Source organism: Furipterus horrens, unplaced genomic scaffold (genome assembly GCF_987537825.1).
Source record: "Furipterus horrens unplaced genomic scaffold, mFurHor1.1.pri manual_scaffold_8, whole genome shotgun sequence".
NCBI lineage: Eukaryota > Metazoa > Chordata > Mammalia > Chiroptera > Furipteridae > Furipterus > Furipterus horrens.
The window spans coordinates 109911967-109929334 of NW_028327178.1; the positions used below are offsets into that span (position 1 = coordinate 109911967).

General features: G+C 61.8%; 1 protein-coding gene across 1 annotated transcript in view; it reads left to right on the forward strand.

Annotated features, from left to right (window-relative positions):
* The first annotated feature begins 448 nt into the window (after positions 1–448).
* The window catches only part of CDH4 (cadherin 4), a 70794-nt gene continuing 53874 nt past the window's right edge, over positions 449–17368 (forward strand). Inside the window, exons 1-5 of the mRNA XM_090285057.1 lie at positions 449–523; positions 667–810; positions 1571–2003; positions 8259–8405; positions 9047–9273. Coding sequence (XP_090141183.1) covers positions 449–523; positions 667–810; positions 1571–2003; positions 8259–8405; positions 9047–9273 — 1026 coding nt within the window. The remainder of the gene's footprint in view (positions 524–666; positions 811–1570; positions 2004–8258; positions 8406–9046; positions 9274–17368) is intronic.

A 17368-nucleotide genomic window follows, 5' to 3' on the forward strand; every position in this document is an offset into this window, starting at 1 on the left:
GTTTAATCAAGGCCACGGGGACCTCGGGCTGACTGCTGATTAATGACAACTTTCATGGCCGGCTAATGACAAGGTAAAACTAGGAAACCGGGAGCTAGTCCCACTGCTTCCCTGGTAAACAAGAGCAGAGGGCGCCGTGCAGAGGACCCTCACGGCCGCGCCCGGCCCACCCTCCCGGAGCCCAGAGTTTCGGGCGGCCGGTGCCACCGCGGGGCGGGCGGAGGGCCTCTGCCCGTTTCCTCCTCCTTTCACAGATGGCACCAGCTAATTATTCTCACTCGCGTGGCACCTTCCACCTCTGTAGGCTTTTCTCAGGATGTTAGAAAACAGATGATCGCGTCTGTTTTTGTAGCTGGGCGAGAGCTTTTTCGTTAACAAGCTCAGGCAGGACCATCTGTGTGTTTCGTGAAAAGTTTGCCACCAGCAGGGAGTTTAAAACTTTGACGCAATGGCGGACCGGGGCGTTGCTCACCTGTCCCTGGAGGGCCTGGGAGGCACAGCGTCTGGGGGCCGCATCGGGAAGGCCCCCCACGGCCCCAGGGCTGTCCCGCTCAGCTGACCGTGACTCGGCAGTTTCCCCACGTAATGATAACCAAGCCAGAGAACTTTCCAGAAAAAAACAGTGGCCAGAAGCCTCTCCACGCCCAGCCGGCTGTGTGTCCTCAGAGAAGGCGGCTCCCCTCTCTGGGCCTCAGCATCCTGGAGGAGTTGCTGCTGATGGTTCTCAAGATGCTGGTCCTCAGAAGTGATGATGAGGACGTGCAGCCTCCGAGGAAGACTCCGGAAGACAGACCGCAGCACAGAAAACCCGTAGCGTCTCCAGGGGCCCCCGAGTCGTCTGTCCCGGAGCAGCACACCCCTCCCCGGGAGCGGCAAGCGTGTCTTTACGCAGTTTATAATCAAAGCCATGCAAACGGGTGGGGGAGACATTGCCAAGTGGGTCCCCCGGCCCCTGACTCTGGGGCCCTCGGGAGGGGCTGCTGGGGCCAGTGTAGCCAGAGCCCCGTTCGCCGGCCTCCTCCACCCCCGGGTGTTTGCACCACACTGCGGACATTCACCAGCCCCGTGCGCAGCCCCGCTCTGGGGAGAAGGGGAGCCCAGGACAGCACCCCTGCCCTCAGGGAGCGTGAACAACAAGGTGTGACTACACTCAGCAGCTTAAAACAACATAAACTCACCGCCTCACCGTTCTGAGGTCAGACGTCCAAACTAAGGCTCACGCCGAGCTGCGGGGGGCTGGTGCCTGCTGGGAGCTCCGGGAGGACCCCCACCTCGCCTCCTCTGGCGTCTGGAGGCACCCGCGTTCCTTGGCCCGGAGCCAGCACATTGCATTGGCGCGTCCGTCGCCCTCCGACCTGTGCTCCCGCCATGACGGGTCCCTCTCCCGCTCTGACCTCCTGTCCTGTGACGGCATTGGGCCCACCCTGAACCCAGGGCCCCCTCGCAGCTCAAGGTCGTTAATGACTCTGTAAAGTCCCTTTTGTCACGTAGTCACATCTTGGCAGGTTCTGGGATCAGGACGAGGACGTCTCTGAGGGGCCGTTGGGCCGTCATTCTCTGACCCATGCAGGGAGACCACCCGCCCACAGGTCTGTGGGATGCAGGCGTGCGCTTGGCCGGGAAACGCAGCAAGCTGCTGCAGGGGTGGGGGGCGAGGACGGGGAGGAGGGAGCCGGCCACGGAGGCGCAGGGAGTGAGAGCCGTCAGCGCAAGTGCACGGAGACCGGGAAGCCCAGAGAGCCCCCCGGGCTGCGTGTCTGCAGGGCCTGGGTCCCGGCACAATGCGGCTGTCAGGGCGGTGAGCACGGAGGGACCTGAAGCTGAGACCCTGCCCAGCAGGACAGCCCAGCTGCGGGTCCACACGCCGCCCGCCGTCTGTCCGCACGCCACACGCCAGCAGAGGGGACACGCGCCGCGGGTGCCCTGCGCCCTGGCCGCAGCTGCCCCTCCCGGGCTTCATAACCTACGTGTCACTGTTCCCGGGTCCCCGGCTCTGATCAGAGGTGCTTTTTTTTTTTCTAATTTTTAGATATTTTTGTCCTCCCGCCCCGGGAGGAATGCCCCGAGGAAAGAGCTCCAGCGCCCTCAGCCTGGGGCGGCCCCCTCCAGGTCCCCGCCAGGCAGGCGGCCGATGAGCTTCCTCGTCCTCGTTCTTCTCTAAAAGCACAAGCTGTTTTCCCCCCCGGAAGAGCCGGCGACCTGCAAAAACACGAGGGATGTTACCAACAGTCGCCTGAAATAACTGGAAATATTTCACCAAAGCATTAACCTCTGTTGGCTTCTCTCCCCTCCCAACCCAGAGAGATAATTTCTCCTCGTCTTTATCTGGCTCCTCCACGTAATTGCTGCTTTAAATCACAAAAGCCCTCAGCGCTGGGGAGGCAGAACACAGGCCTGCGTTTAGACCGCGGTGCTCGCATACAAAGCACCAGCCCAGCCCCCCCGAGGAGGCACAACGGGACGGGAGAGTCCGCGGGTCCTCCCCAAAGCGTTTGTGAACACCCGTTCCCGCGGTAGGACAAGACAGGCCTGTGTCTTTCTCAAAAAGTCCTTTGTTCCTTCCTTTTGAAGAACAGTAATCCCTGGAGTTGGAGTTTCACTCCTCATTGTTCTTTAAATTAAGACACACTCTGCAGCCCTGGCCGTGCAGATAAAGGGGGTTGGGGGGGCATCTTGCTTTTGTTGAAGGAGGAGAGGCAGTAACAATACACTGTGGTTACTTGTAGCTCTTAGAAATCAAGGCTTTGTGTCTGGTTATTGTCAGCTAGTGACTTGGGTCACAGACGTGGAGGCTGGGAGTGGAGGGCGGACCCTGGGCAGGAGCTTGCCCTGAGAGGCCCCCACCGGCTCCCGGAGCCTTCAGGTGTGGGCAGTGTGCTGTGCCCGGGCAGCCTCGGGAGCCGGGCACTATCCAGCTCCTTCTCCGCCCCCCGCCCCCAGGAAGAGGCTGCTTCCACTTGACCATGAGCTCGGCCCTCCTTCCTGGAGAGCAGTGTGGCTTCAGGCACTTCTCGTGGCTGTAGGGTGATTGTGCAGATATGATATTCAGAGAGGTTTAGCAACCTCTCCAAGGCCACACAGCTTGTCCCGCTGGCTCCCGGGTCCTAGCTCTTAACAAGGCAGCACACGGGGTTCACTGTCACCTGTCGAAGGGGATGCACATAGTAGGTGCTGCTCACATAGTGGGACTGGGCAGGATGGATTGAAGCTTCATGCGCAAGTGTTGCTCTTTTCAGCCGCCAGAGTCTAGTCCAAAGGCTGCATTTCTCTGAGAGGTGCCTTTTCTTTCCAAGGGAAGTCAAAACCTTCTTGCACCATCTTCTGATGAGCCTTTGGCAGGAGCAAGGCCCACTGGAGACATGGAATTTGGGCGGGTGGGCCAGCTTGGTGGGCGGAAACCCTCGCGGGGACAGAAGCCCAGGCAGGTGGGGATGCGGCCAGGGCATCTGTCTGCCTCTGGCCCCCTGGTTCTTATGTCCTGAAGTGTCTGAAAAGATCGCTCCCCTGGTTCATTGACCTTTCTGGAAATTTTAATTTATACTGAGGAGTGAAATGTCATATAATTTTTATACATTTGGCTGAGCTTTTCCGCCATTAGATTAGAAAACAATTCTTTATCGTGACTTGATGTCAAACGTGCTCCGGGCGTAATCAGCTCGGGATCAGCGCTTCATCGGCACTGCGTTCCCCACGCAGGCCAGGACAACCCCCTGGGGCCGCGCTGCTCTGGAGGGGCCGTGGCTGAGGTCTGGGGGGTCACGTCGAGGACCACGTGAGCCCAGGACCCATCACCTCCAAAATGACTTGGTTAACTGGCTGTTTTCCCTGCCAGGGGTGAAGCCACCAAAGCACAGCTCGGATGGGCAGGCACCTGCAGACCCGTCCCTGTGAGACCCAGCCCGGCACACGGCTGTGCCCCGGCGCCGGATTTCACGGCCGACACTCGCAGTTGGCTGCCATCAGAGAAGCGGCCGTGGGCTGTCTCCTCTGCTCAGGGACAAAAGGAAGGAACATCACAGACCAGGAAGGCAGAGACCAGGAGCGTCAGCGGGACGCACAGACTTGCGCGCCCCAGGCCAGGGCGGGCCGCTGACAGAGGAGGCGCGCGTTCATGCTGTTCCTCCAGAGGCGGCGGCGCTTCGCACGTACCTTCCTAAGTGCCGTTTTATTTATGGCAGGAAAGCAACCACAGCTTGAATGTGTGTGACACCTCTAAATGCGGCCGGCCTGTGACAAGGTGCGACAGTCACAGGAGCCACCGTGGTATTGCCACCCACACATGTGCCATCTGACTTCCTCACACCTGCACTGCGGGCCGGATGCCCCATCATAGGAACAGAGGCAGGCACCTGCTCCCCGACCTGCCCCTGCCAGGAAGAGGGGTAGCAGAGAGTGATTTCTCTTCCTCAGAGTCACACGTCCCTTGCCCCGGCTGTTGTGGAAGCAGCCCGAGGATTGCACAGCACATAGCCACCCAGCTGGCCGGGGTGGCCCACCACATGATTCGGGGGGCTCTTTGTTACTCAGCGTAACCTGCCACGTGCTGACTGATACACCCTGGGTTCCCAGCATGCATTTCCTCCAGGCCCGCCCACCTGCACAAGACCTCCAGACCCTTTAATGCTCTAGCAGGCACTGGAAATTTTCAGGGAGAGCGATCATAGTTGTCACTTAAGTGATGCTGTTTCTGCCCCTCCCCCACACTAGCCCTCACATTCCCGACAGTGACGTTGTAAACTGCAGTGACTGTTTCCTGCCTGCTCTTTCGAGTCAGGGTTTGAAGTGGGAACAGCCAGCACACAGACAGGGACGTGGCTTCCAGGGGACAGCCCTTGGCTGAGGAAGGGATGCCATCAAAAGACACTTGGAAAGGGGGCCGTGCGTTTCTCTCCAGGGCGGAGCAGGGTGCCCTCCTCACCGCGGAGCACTGCTGGTCCTGGCCGAGTCGGTGCGTCCCCTCGTCCCAGGCCATCACAGAGCCCAGATGTGTATCACGGCGCATCCTGCGAAGGAGCTCAGAGGGCGTGGTGTTGGCCCGTCTCCTCTGAAGAATCCTCGTAACGTCCCCGTGGGGCCACATGGAGCCCCCGACAGGCCTGGGCCGAGGGGGGCCTGGCCACCGTCCTCTTCCTCCTGGGGCTCCCGACACCCTGTGTCCCAGACTCCCCAACAGGCTGGCTGCCTCTTTAATACTTTTGTGTCTGAGAGTCTTCGGTCCCCTCCCCTGTGCCGTGGGGTGACCGAGGGTGTCCACACTCTGCTCAAGGCCGCCTGTTCCCCATGGGCCCCGGGACATGCCTGGTCTACAGGGCCCCCCAGAGTCCGCTCGTTTCAGGAGGGTCCCCAGTATCTCCGAGTGTGCCGTGAGTGCCCCCAGGGGAGACCAGGGAGAGGCTCCGGGTGGTCGGAGTGGCCAGGAGAGCGGGGCCGTGTTTGCGTCTCCTGAATCCTTTCTCTTTGCTTTAGAGAGACGGTCGGCGACTGAGACGAATGTGTTTGCAGAAGGCCCAGCTGGTGAAGTTCAGGGTCGTGTCTGGATTCAGTCCCAGCAGAACTGAGGCTGAAGAGGCGCCAGGAAAGGGGGGCGGCCAGCTGCCAGGGCCCCTGGGCCGGCACCAGAGGGGGTTCCCAGGGCTCCCATCCAGGGCTCTGCGCCACACTGCCTTGGGGCGCCCTTTGTACCCACGGAGTGCGCCCCCACCCCAGAGTGGCAGGTGGCATCGGCTCACAGCCAGGGTGACGTGAGCAGTGGCTTCGGTGCCGCCACACGTGTGCCCACAGAGTGCAGACCCCACGTCCTGCCCGGACTCCGGGAAGGCTGTGTCGGTAACGGTGTCAGATCATGGCTCTGGCTCGGGGCATGGGAACCCACGGGGGACGCTGGTTTTAGGTTCCCCGCCGTACACGGAGCAGCATGAAAGGGCGTTCAGTGTTTCGCTTTAACTCGGGATTTTTAACGTCCCAAGACACCGTGTTTCCTCTGGAGACGGTACGTCTAACGGAGAGCGAATATCCATTTTGAACAGACTTTCGTTTCGGGAGGGGTTTCAGACGCACGGGAAAGTCGGGCAGGAAGTGCCGCGTGCCTGCGCCCCCGCCCCTGCGCGGCTGCCCGCTGTTGCCGTGCGGCCCATGCGGGTGGGCCGTCACCGTGGGCGAGCCAGAGCCGGCACGCTGTTAGCCGGGGGCCGCCATGGCCATGAGGGGGCGCTCCTGCCGCACGGTCTGCGGGTTCGAACACATGTGTAATGACGCGTGTCCACCGTCACAGCACCTTAGAGTCTGTCCCTACCCTGAAGCCCTCTGTGCCCGCCTCTGCCCCTCCTCCCCCAGCCCCGGGCACGCAGGTCTGTCCCTGTCCCCATAGCGTCGCCGTTCCCCGAAGGCCACCCAGGTAGAACCACACAGTGTGTAGCTTTCCAGACCGGCTTCTGTCACTCAGTCACACGCAGCAAAGGCTCCGCCACGTCTCACCATGGACATCGGTTCCCAAAGCGAAGGGAAATAGAGTTTGTGTGTGTATCCAGCTCGCGCTTCTCAGGCGCCTACTGGGTGCCGGATGGCCCCGGCGGCTGGTAGGTGCCGGCAAAGCTTACAGACTGGCCAGTGGCAGCCTTGGGGCCACAAAGGACAGGCCCCAACAATGTGGGGAGGGGTCGGGTGAGGGTGGCAGGGCTCCAGAGCTTGGCGGAGGGAGCGCCAGCGTGCGCAGAGCGGGTGTGAGCGAGGAGGGTGTGTCACGCGAGGCGGGGGGCCAGCGGGCAGCTCGGGCGGCCCTCCGTGGAGACACGTGTCCCACCCAGGACGCCTTGGAGGCTGCACGCCACGTCACCAGGACTTCCTAAGGCCCCCTTTCTCCCGGAAAGTGAGAGACCGCAGGCACCGCCGGGAGGCAGATGCGCGCACGTGTGTGCGTTGACTACAGATATGTGCCTACGGCATGAACCAGCGTAGGTGGTCAGCTCAGCTCCGGGTCCCCCTCACCGCAGCGGGGGTTCAGGAAGGGAGGGAGGGGGCCAGGGAGGACAGAGGAGCGTCTGTGTCACGGCTCCCGAGAGGCGCTGACTCTGGTTCTTGCCGGCACCTCCTGAATACAGCGGTGAGGGGCAGCGGGTGGAGGGGCCGCATGGGACCGGTGGGGACCTGGAACTCCGACCTCTTGGCTGAGCGGGGCCGAGGGCAGGACAAGTCAGACCGGCCAGGTCTCGGCCGCACTGAAGTGGACGTTGGGGCTTCCGGTTGCCACAGACCCCACGCTTTCTCATGACTGGACAGACGCTGACGGGAAAGGCGCTGCAGTTTCAAACCCCAGGCGGATCCCGTGAGCGCCCCGCGTGGGGAAGCCCTTGTTGGACGACGGACAAGAGCTCTGGGAGGTGGCTCGCGGCCACCGTCTCTGGCGGCGTCACCTCCAACCTCCCCGAGTCTCTTGTCCACCCAGGACGCCCATCCTCCGAGAGGCCCCGGTTCCTGTGGACGGCCCCCGAGGCTCCGCTGCGGCAGCTCACACAGCGCTGACATCTGCCTCAGACGCCGCCCCGCTCGGGCCTGTGTGTTCGCCACCACGGCGCCCCGCGTCCTGTCCTGCCTGATTCCAGCAGCGCTGTCAGACACCCACTTTCAGGGAACAAAGGGGCTTCGGGGGCATTTGGGGCCAATCTCTCAGCAACCACACAGCCGTCGATTTCACCTGTGCCGGTGACACCCGGGGTCAGTGCGCTGCTGACTTTCATTTGGTTACCGTGGGGACGAGCAGGACTCTCAGCGCAGTTTGGCATTTTCCTGTCACTTGAAAACACAATAACTGTCCCCTCACCGAGGGGCAGTTCCAGAGCCACCGCCCCTCTGACCCTCGTCAGCGCCATCCACCTGAGGACCCCGTTTGCGTGGCGCTGGAGTCCCCGCCCATGCGCTCTCCCCGGCGAGACGGGACGGAAACCCCTGCTTTCACCCACTGAAAAGCATCGTTATATTCGCTCCACAGTGGGAGGCGCCGGAAGCGGGGGCGCTGTCTGAGGTGGGAACACGCACATTATTTATCATTTCAGCGCCGGCGACAGCAAACGGGGAGCGCAGAGGGAAAACACAGCCCAGCCTAGCCGTGAGGAGCTTCTTTTTGTTGTTTCTAGAATAAATAGTAATTAAATCATGTAAGCGGTGACAGAGAAATTGCTTCAAACACCAGTACGCCCACCACCGTCGCTGAGGTGCCCGCGTTTTTATAAAGATGCGGTAACTTTATCCTTCGCTTTTATCAGCCGAACGGGACGCCGGCTGTCGGCGCCTCGTGGTTCACAGCGGCAGCACGTGGCGGTGGCTGGAGCTCGGGGGCGTGGAGACGCACCTGTGGGCCGAGGGCGCGCGCTCTCGGATGTCCATCCACGGCGGGGTGCCACCTGCCGGCCGTGGGGTCACGGGGGGGCTGGCAGCCGGGGCCTAATTAATGTTTGGGAAGCAAGCGTCGTGCCTACTGGCAGTGAGGGGACACTCGCTGCCTGCGCGCTGCCGTGTCCAGGTCCCCAAGAGAGCACTCAGCTGCCCCGGGGGCACGGGCGGCCGGGCTCTGGCCCCGACGCCCTGGGGGGCCCGTGGAGGCGTCAGGTTGGTGCTAAGGAGTGAAACAGACCCGAGAACACGGTGGACTCCAGCGCCGCTCAGAGCTACTGGTCCCCGCCCCGCGCCTGGCTGTGTCCTGGGTGGAAAACAGCCCGTTAGCGGCTGCACTGCCTGCGGGCGGCAGATGTGTGTGCGGCGGGTGAGGGGGTCTTTTTAGGGGGAGAACGCCCAGCACCCAGACTGCAGAGACGCCCTGGTGGGAGCACAGCACAGCCATGCCTTTGATTTCACACGAATGCATCGCTGGTCTTGGTCTCCTCTTTCTACGGCCTCTGTGCGTCCCCTGGGAGCAGAGGGGACTCCGGTACCTGACCTCAAAACAGGGTTTCCGCCCCCACATTCCTGCTGTTGTCAGAGGCCCCGCGCCTGCGGCCTGTGAGGGGCCCGGCCCTCTGTCTGCGCCCTGACCCTTCTCTCCCTCCTCTTGCAGTCAAGTTCAGCAGCTGTTTGGGGACCGAGGGGACACGCTATGAGACCAACAGTGTGGACTTCAGCGTCGGGGCGGACGGGACAGTCTTCGCCACCCGGGAGCTGTGGATCCCCTCCAGGGAGGTGGCCTTCACTGTGACCGCATGGGACCTCCAGGCGGCGGAGCGATGGCACGCCAGGGTGCTGCTGCTGGTGGCCCCGACCCCGTCTGCGCTCTCGGGGCACAAGGTAAGGCGACCGCACTCGGTGGGCCTGGCACCTGTTCTGCCTCCTCGGGTCTGCAAAGGCGCTGGAGACAGGCGGACGGCGCAGTGGGCTGCACCGGCGGGGGCTCCCCTGTGACTGTCCCCCTTCCTGCGGCAGGGCCGCCTCCCGGACAGTGGCTCAGGGGCCCGCGCTTGCTTTAACACCCTGCTGTCGCCGTCAGGACGGCCTTGGTAACGTTTTAGATGAGGGCCCCGCGTTTCCAGCCGGTGCCGGCACGGCCCCCGCTGCGGCCTCTCCTGCCTGCGGCTGGGCCCCCGAGGCCTGGAGGGGCAGGAGGTGCAGAGGCCACATGGCCAACCATGCAGGACAGCCAGAGCAGCTGGTGTCAAAGCGATTCCGGAGAGAGAGACAGAGACGCAGGAAGACGGGTCGGGTCGGGGGCGGGTGGGAGCGCGGCAGTAGATAAAGGGGTGGGGGTGATGGGCGGGGGCCGAGGGGCTGTGACTGGCTCCCCGTGCACACGCCAGCCCGAGTTCTCCAGCTCCCTGGGCCGACTCTGCCCCTAACTGGCCTGCGGGGCCTGCGTCTGTGGGGCGGCTGGGTGCATTCACCTGCCCCAGCAGCCCACGGGCAACGCCCCAAACCCTCAAATTCAGGTCCCATGTGTCCAAGGGGGACCAGGTCCTCGTCCCCTCCCGCCCGTCCCGTGTTTCAGCAGCGGCAGCAGCCTTAGGCGTGGAGGCTGAGGACCAGCGGACACGTCCCCGCCCAGTCGGGCCGATGCTCGCAGCCGCCTGCCTGCAGGGACAGCCAGTGGCAGGGGGGACGTGTGTGCAGCCCTTCACCACCCACGTGAGGCCCGGGGCTCATCATGTCATTGTGACGCATGCGTGGGACGCGCAGGCAGAGGAGAGCACATGGTCGTCACAGCGCAAGGCGACCTTGGCCTTCCCGGGTCCCGCGGAGAAGGGCCCGTGGGCAGCAGAGGGTTAAACCCAGTCGACCACAACCTTTGCTTTGGGTTTGCCCGGAACCTCACGTGAACATACCGTCTGGACCTCAGCAGGATGGTCCGCAAGCTTCCCCCACCCCCATTGGCAGAGGAACCCTCTTCCTGGGGCTTCTTGCGAGGGAGGTGTTCCGGGGCACCCACTTTGGGAAAGCGGGGATCTCGGTTCAGGTGGCAGAAGAGAAAGTGGGGACTCAGGAGATTACATTTTGGGGAGGAGCTGACCCTGCTGGGACATCATAGCATGCTTCTACCAGCTGTGGCCCCCAAAACGTGGGCCTCACCTTGTGGGTGACAAAACCTGGGACAGATGACTAGTCTTCTCGTCTTTCCTGAGTGATTGTCACAGCTGTGCCTTGAGGGGAAGACAGTGAGCAAGGCGGGCCGGGGACAGCCCTGGGCCCCTGTCCCAGGTGGTGGGCAGGCGCAGGGGCCGAAGGACAGGGGAGCGGCATCCAGGCTGCCATCCCTGCCTTGGGAGCAGGAAGTCCGCGGCCCCTTAAAGCCTCTGCAGGACCTCGGATGAAAGGCACTCACTGAAAATATAATGACACCTTCTGTCAGGCATGTTAATGAAGAGGTTTCTGATGCAATAAATCCCCCTCCCCCGACCAATCCTCCAAGGAAGGTGATTGCAATTAGCGGGTGCCAGCGGGAGGGTCCCAGCGAACTCGCCATGGGGGACCGTGGGCTGTGGAAGGAGACCGTAGCAGACACTGGCAGTCTCTGCCGCTGCCAGCCGGTCCTGCGTGAGTCCTGTCGCCTTCGTGGCTTCCTGCTTCCTAACCTCAAACCCAGAGTTCCCTGCCCTGACCTCCTGGGATGTCACTTAGACCCTGCTCTGAGTGGCACCAATTCCCCTCATCGTCGCGTCTCCGTGGGGTTACAGATGGGGACGCTGAGCCCTGTGGCTGCAGCCCCTTTGCTCCAGGGGAGAATCCACGTTCCAGAAAGGAGTAAAAAGTGGCCTTCGAGGTGCAGCTGAACCCAGCACCCTAAGGTGCCCGGCCCCCCGGGGTTGCCGGTCCGAGTCAGGGCTTCTCCGACAAGGCAGGATGTCGGCGGTCTGAGCGTTCATCTCAGAGACCACAGACAGAACAGGAAGGAAGCGCCGGGGAGAAAGAGGGGAATAGGAAAACCGGGAGGCGAAAATAATGGAGAGAATCAACATCAACAGACGAAAGCTGCCCCTACAAACAACCAAGCCCATCTGCTGGGGAAGGAAAAAAAGAAATTGCAAATAATCCCAATCAGAAATGAAAAGGGGACATCCGTCACGACCAGTGTCACGGATGTTGGAAGATCACCTGAGAGAGTTATGTACAACCTGTACCAATATGTTTGCAAACATACAAGAAACAGATAACATTCCAGAAACGCACAGCTCACCAAAACCAACACAAGAAGAAAATCTGAACTGTCTCATTGTTCCAAACAAAATTTAAGTTAAAGTCCTTCTCACAAAGAAATGCCCACACCATCTTGCCTACGTGGTAAATTCCACCCACGCCTTACGGAGCAGGGGAAGTTAATCTTGTGTAGACCTGTCCACGGTGCTGAACAGGGAGTCACTTCCCCGAGCAAACAGGTGCTACGTCAGCACCAGCCAGAGCTCTGCCCAAAGCTGGCACGAACTGTGTCCAGAACCAACCAAAACCTTGACAAGACAGCAGGAGAGAAGGTCATTGTAAGCCAGCCTCGCTCATAAGTAAATGGAAGAAAAAGAACCTAAGCAAAATGTGAACACACTGGAATCCAGCCACGTATATGCAGGGCAAATCGTGGCCATCCTGCACCGTTCCCGGAAGGCAAGGTTGGTGCCACACGTGGAAGTTAGTCCAGGTCATTGAACACAGCCCAAAAGGTGAAAACCGCAGGACCGGCTGCGCAGTGATTGTAAAATTTAACCTCCAATCAGGATGGACATATTCGGCCAATTAGGAAAAGGAGGGACCGTCCTTAATCCCGTAAAGGGAGCCTGTGGAAAGCTGACAGCAAAGCTCCAGCCTCCTGTGGGAATACCCAAGGCCTTCCTCGGCATCAGAAGCAAGAGATGGCCGTTCCTCCGTTGCAGGCTGGGGCCTCAAGGTTAGGCAGCAAGAGGAAGGCGGGATGAATGGAACTCACACGTTTGCAGCTCATAGGGTTGTGGATGTAGAAAATCTAGAAGAATCTGTGGATAACTTATTGGAATTCATGAGCGAGGATAACAAGGATGGAATACCGCCCAGAGCTCTGTAGGCCGGGAATGAATAATTAGAAAATGAAATTGGAACCAGATATGAATTGCGATAGTATTGAGCGTGATCGTATAACTAGGAAGAAGCCTAAAAAGAAGGTGTCCAGGTGATTCCTGGGAACAACTGGAGAAGCCCTCTGCAGAGGGCAGCTATGTCGTGTTGTGGGGGTGCCAGTTCCCCCCGAAGACTCCTGTAGACGCCACACAGTCCCTGCCTGATTTTGTCTCCTCGTTCGTACGAGGGCGAAGAGCTGACTTCACATTTTTAAATGGAAATGCAGAGGCCAAGAAGGGCTAGCGTGACACAGACCTGGGACTTGGTCTGTCAGATGTCAGGACACACTGCTAAACCGCAGCCTCCCGACTGCGGCGCTGAAGGCGTTCGGGGGTCGTCCTGCACGTAAGGAGTGGCCTCCGGCCCCAGAGGCCAGCAGCTGCCTGCGGCGCGGGCAGAAGCGCCCCCGCGGGAGAACCCCCCAACTAGAAGAGGGAAGATGCTGTGGTTTGGGAGCAGAGATGGTCAGGTGGACAAACAGACCAGAATAGCAAGCCCAGCAAGAAAAAAACCTTTAATGTTTTTTTTAAAATCATCTTCAGAAAGGTATCATTTTTTACAGCAAAATTCACCCACTTCACCTGTATGATGTGACGGGTTTTGTCAAATGCGCATGGCGGGGACCCTCGATTTTTTGGAAGAGTGGCATTCTGTGGCAGCCACGGCCCGCAGGCGAAGCGTGCTGATGGACATCCTCGATTTCGCTGCTTGGCCTGCAAAGCCTAAAATGCTTCACTCTCTGACCCTTTAATAAAACATTTGCCAAGCCCCAAGGAGAGACGGGGTGGGGGGAAGGACTGTCTTCTCAGTACGTGACGCTGGGCCCATGTGGGAGGCCGCGCCCCACGGTCGGGTCCCAGGCAGGTGGCTGGGAACCTCCATGGGCAGGACACGCGAGGCGCAGGCAGAGGCAGCGGGGCCCACCGTGCAGGGTGCCCTCCTTCCCCTCCCGTCTGAGCGCCCCCAAAGGAAGTGCAGGGAGGAGCGGAGGCCGGGAGAGGGTGTTCGTAACACGTGGCACCTGAGGACACCCGCCCGGAGCAGGGAGGGCGTCCAGTCACCAGGTGACGGTGGGCAAGCTGGGCAGACCCGGGCGTGACGGGAGGCGAGGCTGGGCTTGGTCACGGCGGACACGCGTCCCCAGGGTGCCAGGCTGACGGTACCGGACGCTGGTGAGAGCGAGGGCGCGGTCAGAATTCTTCCCGGCGGGGGAGGATGTGGGGGCTCCGTCTACATCTTGAGGCAACAGCTTGACGTGTCCACCTGAAGTGGAACATATGTGTACTTACGGTACTTAGAGGGAAGGCGCTTCCTCTCCTCGCAACACTTCCGACCCCGCAGGAATGGGTTTTCCACGCCCGGTCATCCTCCATGTGTCCGCGGCCCCCGGAGGTCCTGTCACTGACTTCGGCTTCGACACCGACGTCCAGCGTCAGCGCAGACCCCGCAGGTGCGGCTCAGCCCCACAGGCTCCAAGCAGCAGCAGCACCAGCGTCGGTCCACGGGCATCACGGCCGCGACAGAGGCCACCCGGGGGCCGGAGGGGGCAGCCAGGCCGGGTCTCGGGGGCCAGCGTGTATCCTGCGACCATTTAGCGGCTCCTCACGTGTCGAGCCCGTCTCTGCAGGTGGTTCATAATTCACCATTTAACACAATCTTTAAGAATGCACTCAGAGGGCTCTCGGGCTGGGACTGGGCAAGGTGGGGCGTTCAGGTGGGGACACAGGGAGCAAGGTCTCTGTTGGCAGAAAGTTCTAGAAACACAGCCTCCTTCCAAGGAGAGGTTTGCAGCGCTGAAAGTCTGGGGGAGCGCTTATGAAAGGAGCCTTGAAGCAACTCCCTGGGGGGCCATAGCGCGGGGACCCCTAACTTCCTGGTTCTAGAATGCTCCATCCTCGTAGGCGGGGGCTTCTTCCCGTCTGCTGCTGAGCGGCTCTCGGTGCAGCTGGACGAGCTCACAGCCTTACAGTCGGACGGACCCTAAGAATTTGGCAACATCTCTCCTTCCCTTCCTCTCGGCTCCTAGCAACTCCCGAAAGGCGGCGTGCGGAGCCTGGGAAGCTGTGTGCACGCGGTCTTGCAGGAAAGCGGATAGCAATTCAATTAGAAAATGCAAATGAGGTCACAGCTTCCCATGGGAGGGCCAGCGGGCCCTGGGGACTCGGAGCAGTAAATACCGAAGATAAAGGTCCTGCCCCGGCTGTCACCGGCCTGCCCGCCCGGCGCTGGGAAGCGCAGTGGGGCCTGCGGGCACAGTTTGCAAAGGAGACACTGATGTTTATGGAGCTGATACCAGGCCCTAGAGCGCGGCAGCACTTACGGCGGAGGAGCTCTGCCACGCACACCGCGCGCGGCTCCAGGCCGGGCCCCGGGCCCTCCGGCGTCCTCGGCCCGGTCCTGCCTCCCAGGTGTGCGGGTTGAGGCGCGCGCCCCTAAATCTCATAGGTCCAAGTCCTGACGTCCAGGACCTCAGATCGGGACCATGTTTGTAAATAGGGGTTTGCAGCTCCCATTCGTGCGGGTGAGGCCACCGGGGCAGGCCCTCGTCTGACGGGACACAGACCGCCCAGAGGGGGGCTCGGGGTGACAGCGGGCGGTGCATGTACGGGCCAGGGGTCACCCAAGACCACCAGCCACCCCCAGACTCTGGCCTTCGGAACTGCAGCAGTAACGTCTGTGGCCGCAGCCCTGTCTGGGTTGCTTGGGAGCAGCGGCCCCCAGACCCTCATACCAGGGGTGTGACCTGGGTCTTCCTGCCCAGGTGGAGACTCAACCCCAGGGGGTACAGACAGACCCCCTGACACCCCTGAATGCGGGACGGGGGTCCCGACCTGGGATCCCACCCAGACGCCCGCGAGGCCCCTTCACAACAGCCGCTCAGGTCTCTGGCACCATGAGAACAAGGCCCACTGAGACCCTGACTCCATTAAGCTCACCTCCCCGTGGTCCGTGGCCCCCATCCTCAGGGTCCCCTGCCCCCCCCCATAGCCGTCACCCCTCCATTCCTGTCTGTGTGTCCCCGTGGCCTGGGTTTGGGGATGACGGTGGAAGGGAGAGGCCTGATTGAGGACATTCCTGGGTCTCCCGCCACATGCAGGTCCCCAGTGTCCCTGCGTCCCCGTGAGTGCTGGAGGGCTGGTGTGCCCGGCCTGAACTGGGAAAGGAGCCACGTGGGGCTGGCGTGCCAGGTGTCCCCTCGGGGAAGCCCCTGTGGGTCGCTAGGTGGCCCCGCATAACGGACGCGCGTCTGCGAAGGCAGCAAGCTGGCTCGTCTGTCCTTTCCCAGAACACGGCCTCAGCGCGACTGGGACCAGACGTGGTGTCCTCGGCAAGGCGTCGGGTGCTCCTGGGTCCGGGCCGGCGCCGTTTGCTGGAACAAGGGTCCACACCGTCCACACTCGCGCGGGGCCCGCTGCAGGCCCAGGCTTGACCGCTGTGGGCCCAGACATGCGTGTTCACGTGTGTTTCTGTGCACTTCCCCTGGGCAAAGACCCTTGGCAGAGCCTGGCACCCCATCGGCAGCCCCACCCCGGGAGGGGGTGTTCAGGGGATGAGCAGAGCTCCCCATCCTCTCAGCTCTTAACTCTCCGTGGCGTGAGGGTGCGAGGGACTGCTGCAGCCGGGGGAGCGGCGCTGTCACCCCCATGTTTTCTAATTGCCGCCCCAGTGCCCGGGCTGACGCTCCTGCCCTGACCTTTCCCCTCCCGCGGGGCTGCCTGCTGCTCTGGCGCCGGCGAGGCCCCAGGGTGGAGAAGGCCCCACTCAGGTGGCGGTCCAGGCTGTGTGTGGCCTCCTCGGGGCGGGGCCTCTGCAGCGCAACCAGGGTCCTCCGCCTGGCTGAGGGGCCACAGGGAGAAGGGCGTCACTTCTCCTCGTCCCTGTTTCCTGTCTGTCCCCAGGGAGGACACTGCCAGGGGCCCCGTCTCCGTGAGCCGTGAAGGGGACCAGACAAGTGAGCCCCCGGCGGTGGCTGACCGGAGACCCCAGGGCAGTGTGGGGGCGAAGGGGCGAGAAAGGGCCACGCAGGCAGGGAAGCTCCCGGGGATGACGGGGGGTCGGGCGGGACTGCTGCCCGGACCCCGTTTGGACGGGTTGACTGAGGGCCTTGGCAGCGCCTCCCCTCGCCCTGGCCGGGGCCTTCCGGGGTCCCCCGTGCCGACGGAATGGACCGCTTTCCTCACTAATTGACGCCGACGTGAGCAGCTCCATCCGTCTCCACCGCTAACAGCTCTGGGGAAAAGCGAGCTGCTTGGGCTGCGCTTACTCATTTAATGTTTTACGTTGATTGTACTTTCTCTTTCTGTAAACTGAGGGGTCATTTTGTTTCAGAGAATTGTCACTAAACATAATCTTCTCGATTCTCTAGAGCAAGCCCTCCCTCGCGGCCCACCGTGGGGAAGCCTGGAAGCAGCCGGGCTTGTCGCAGAAGGGAGAGAAGAGGTGCCCAGGCGCCGAGGGGTGGGGCCAGGATGCTGCCCAACACCCCCCAGTGCCCAGGACGACCCCCAGACAGTGGTCCGGCCCCAGATGTCGGCCGTGCTGAGGGGGTAACCCTGGTCTGCCGTCAGGTGTGGGGTCGCCTGGGCGCTGGGGGCCTCTGTGTGCTGCGAAGCGAGCGTGGGAGCGCAGCCGGGGCGGGCACGTGGTACACACACACACACACACACACACACACGCCAACTAGAGGTGCCCCAGCATTGGCGTCCCCGTTCCCGCTCCTCTGTGGGGGGGTGGCCGCCGCGTCGCAGCCGGTAACGCTGAGATGTTATTTACAACGGTCCCACGTTGCTCTGTAAAGCGCGAAGGTGTCCTT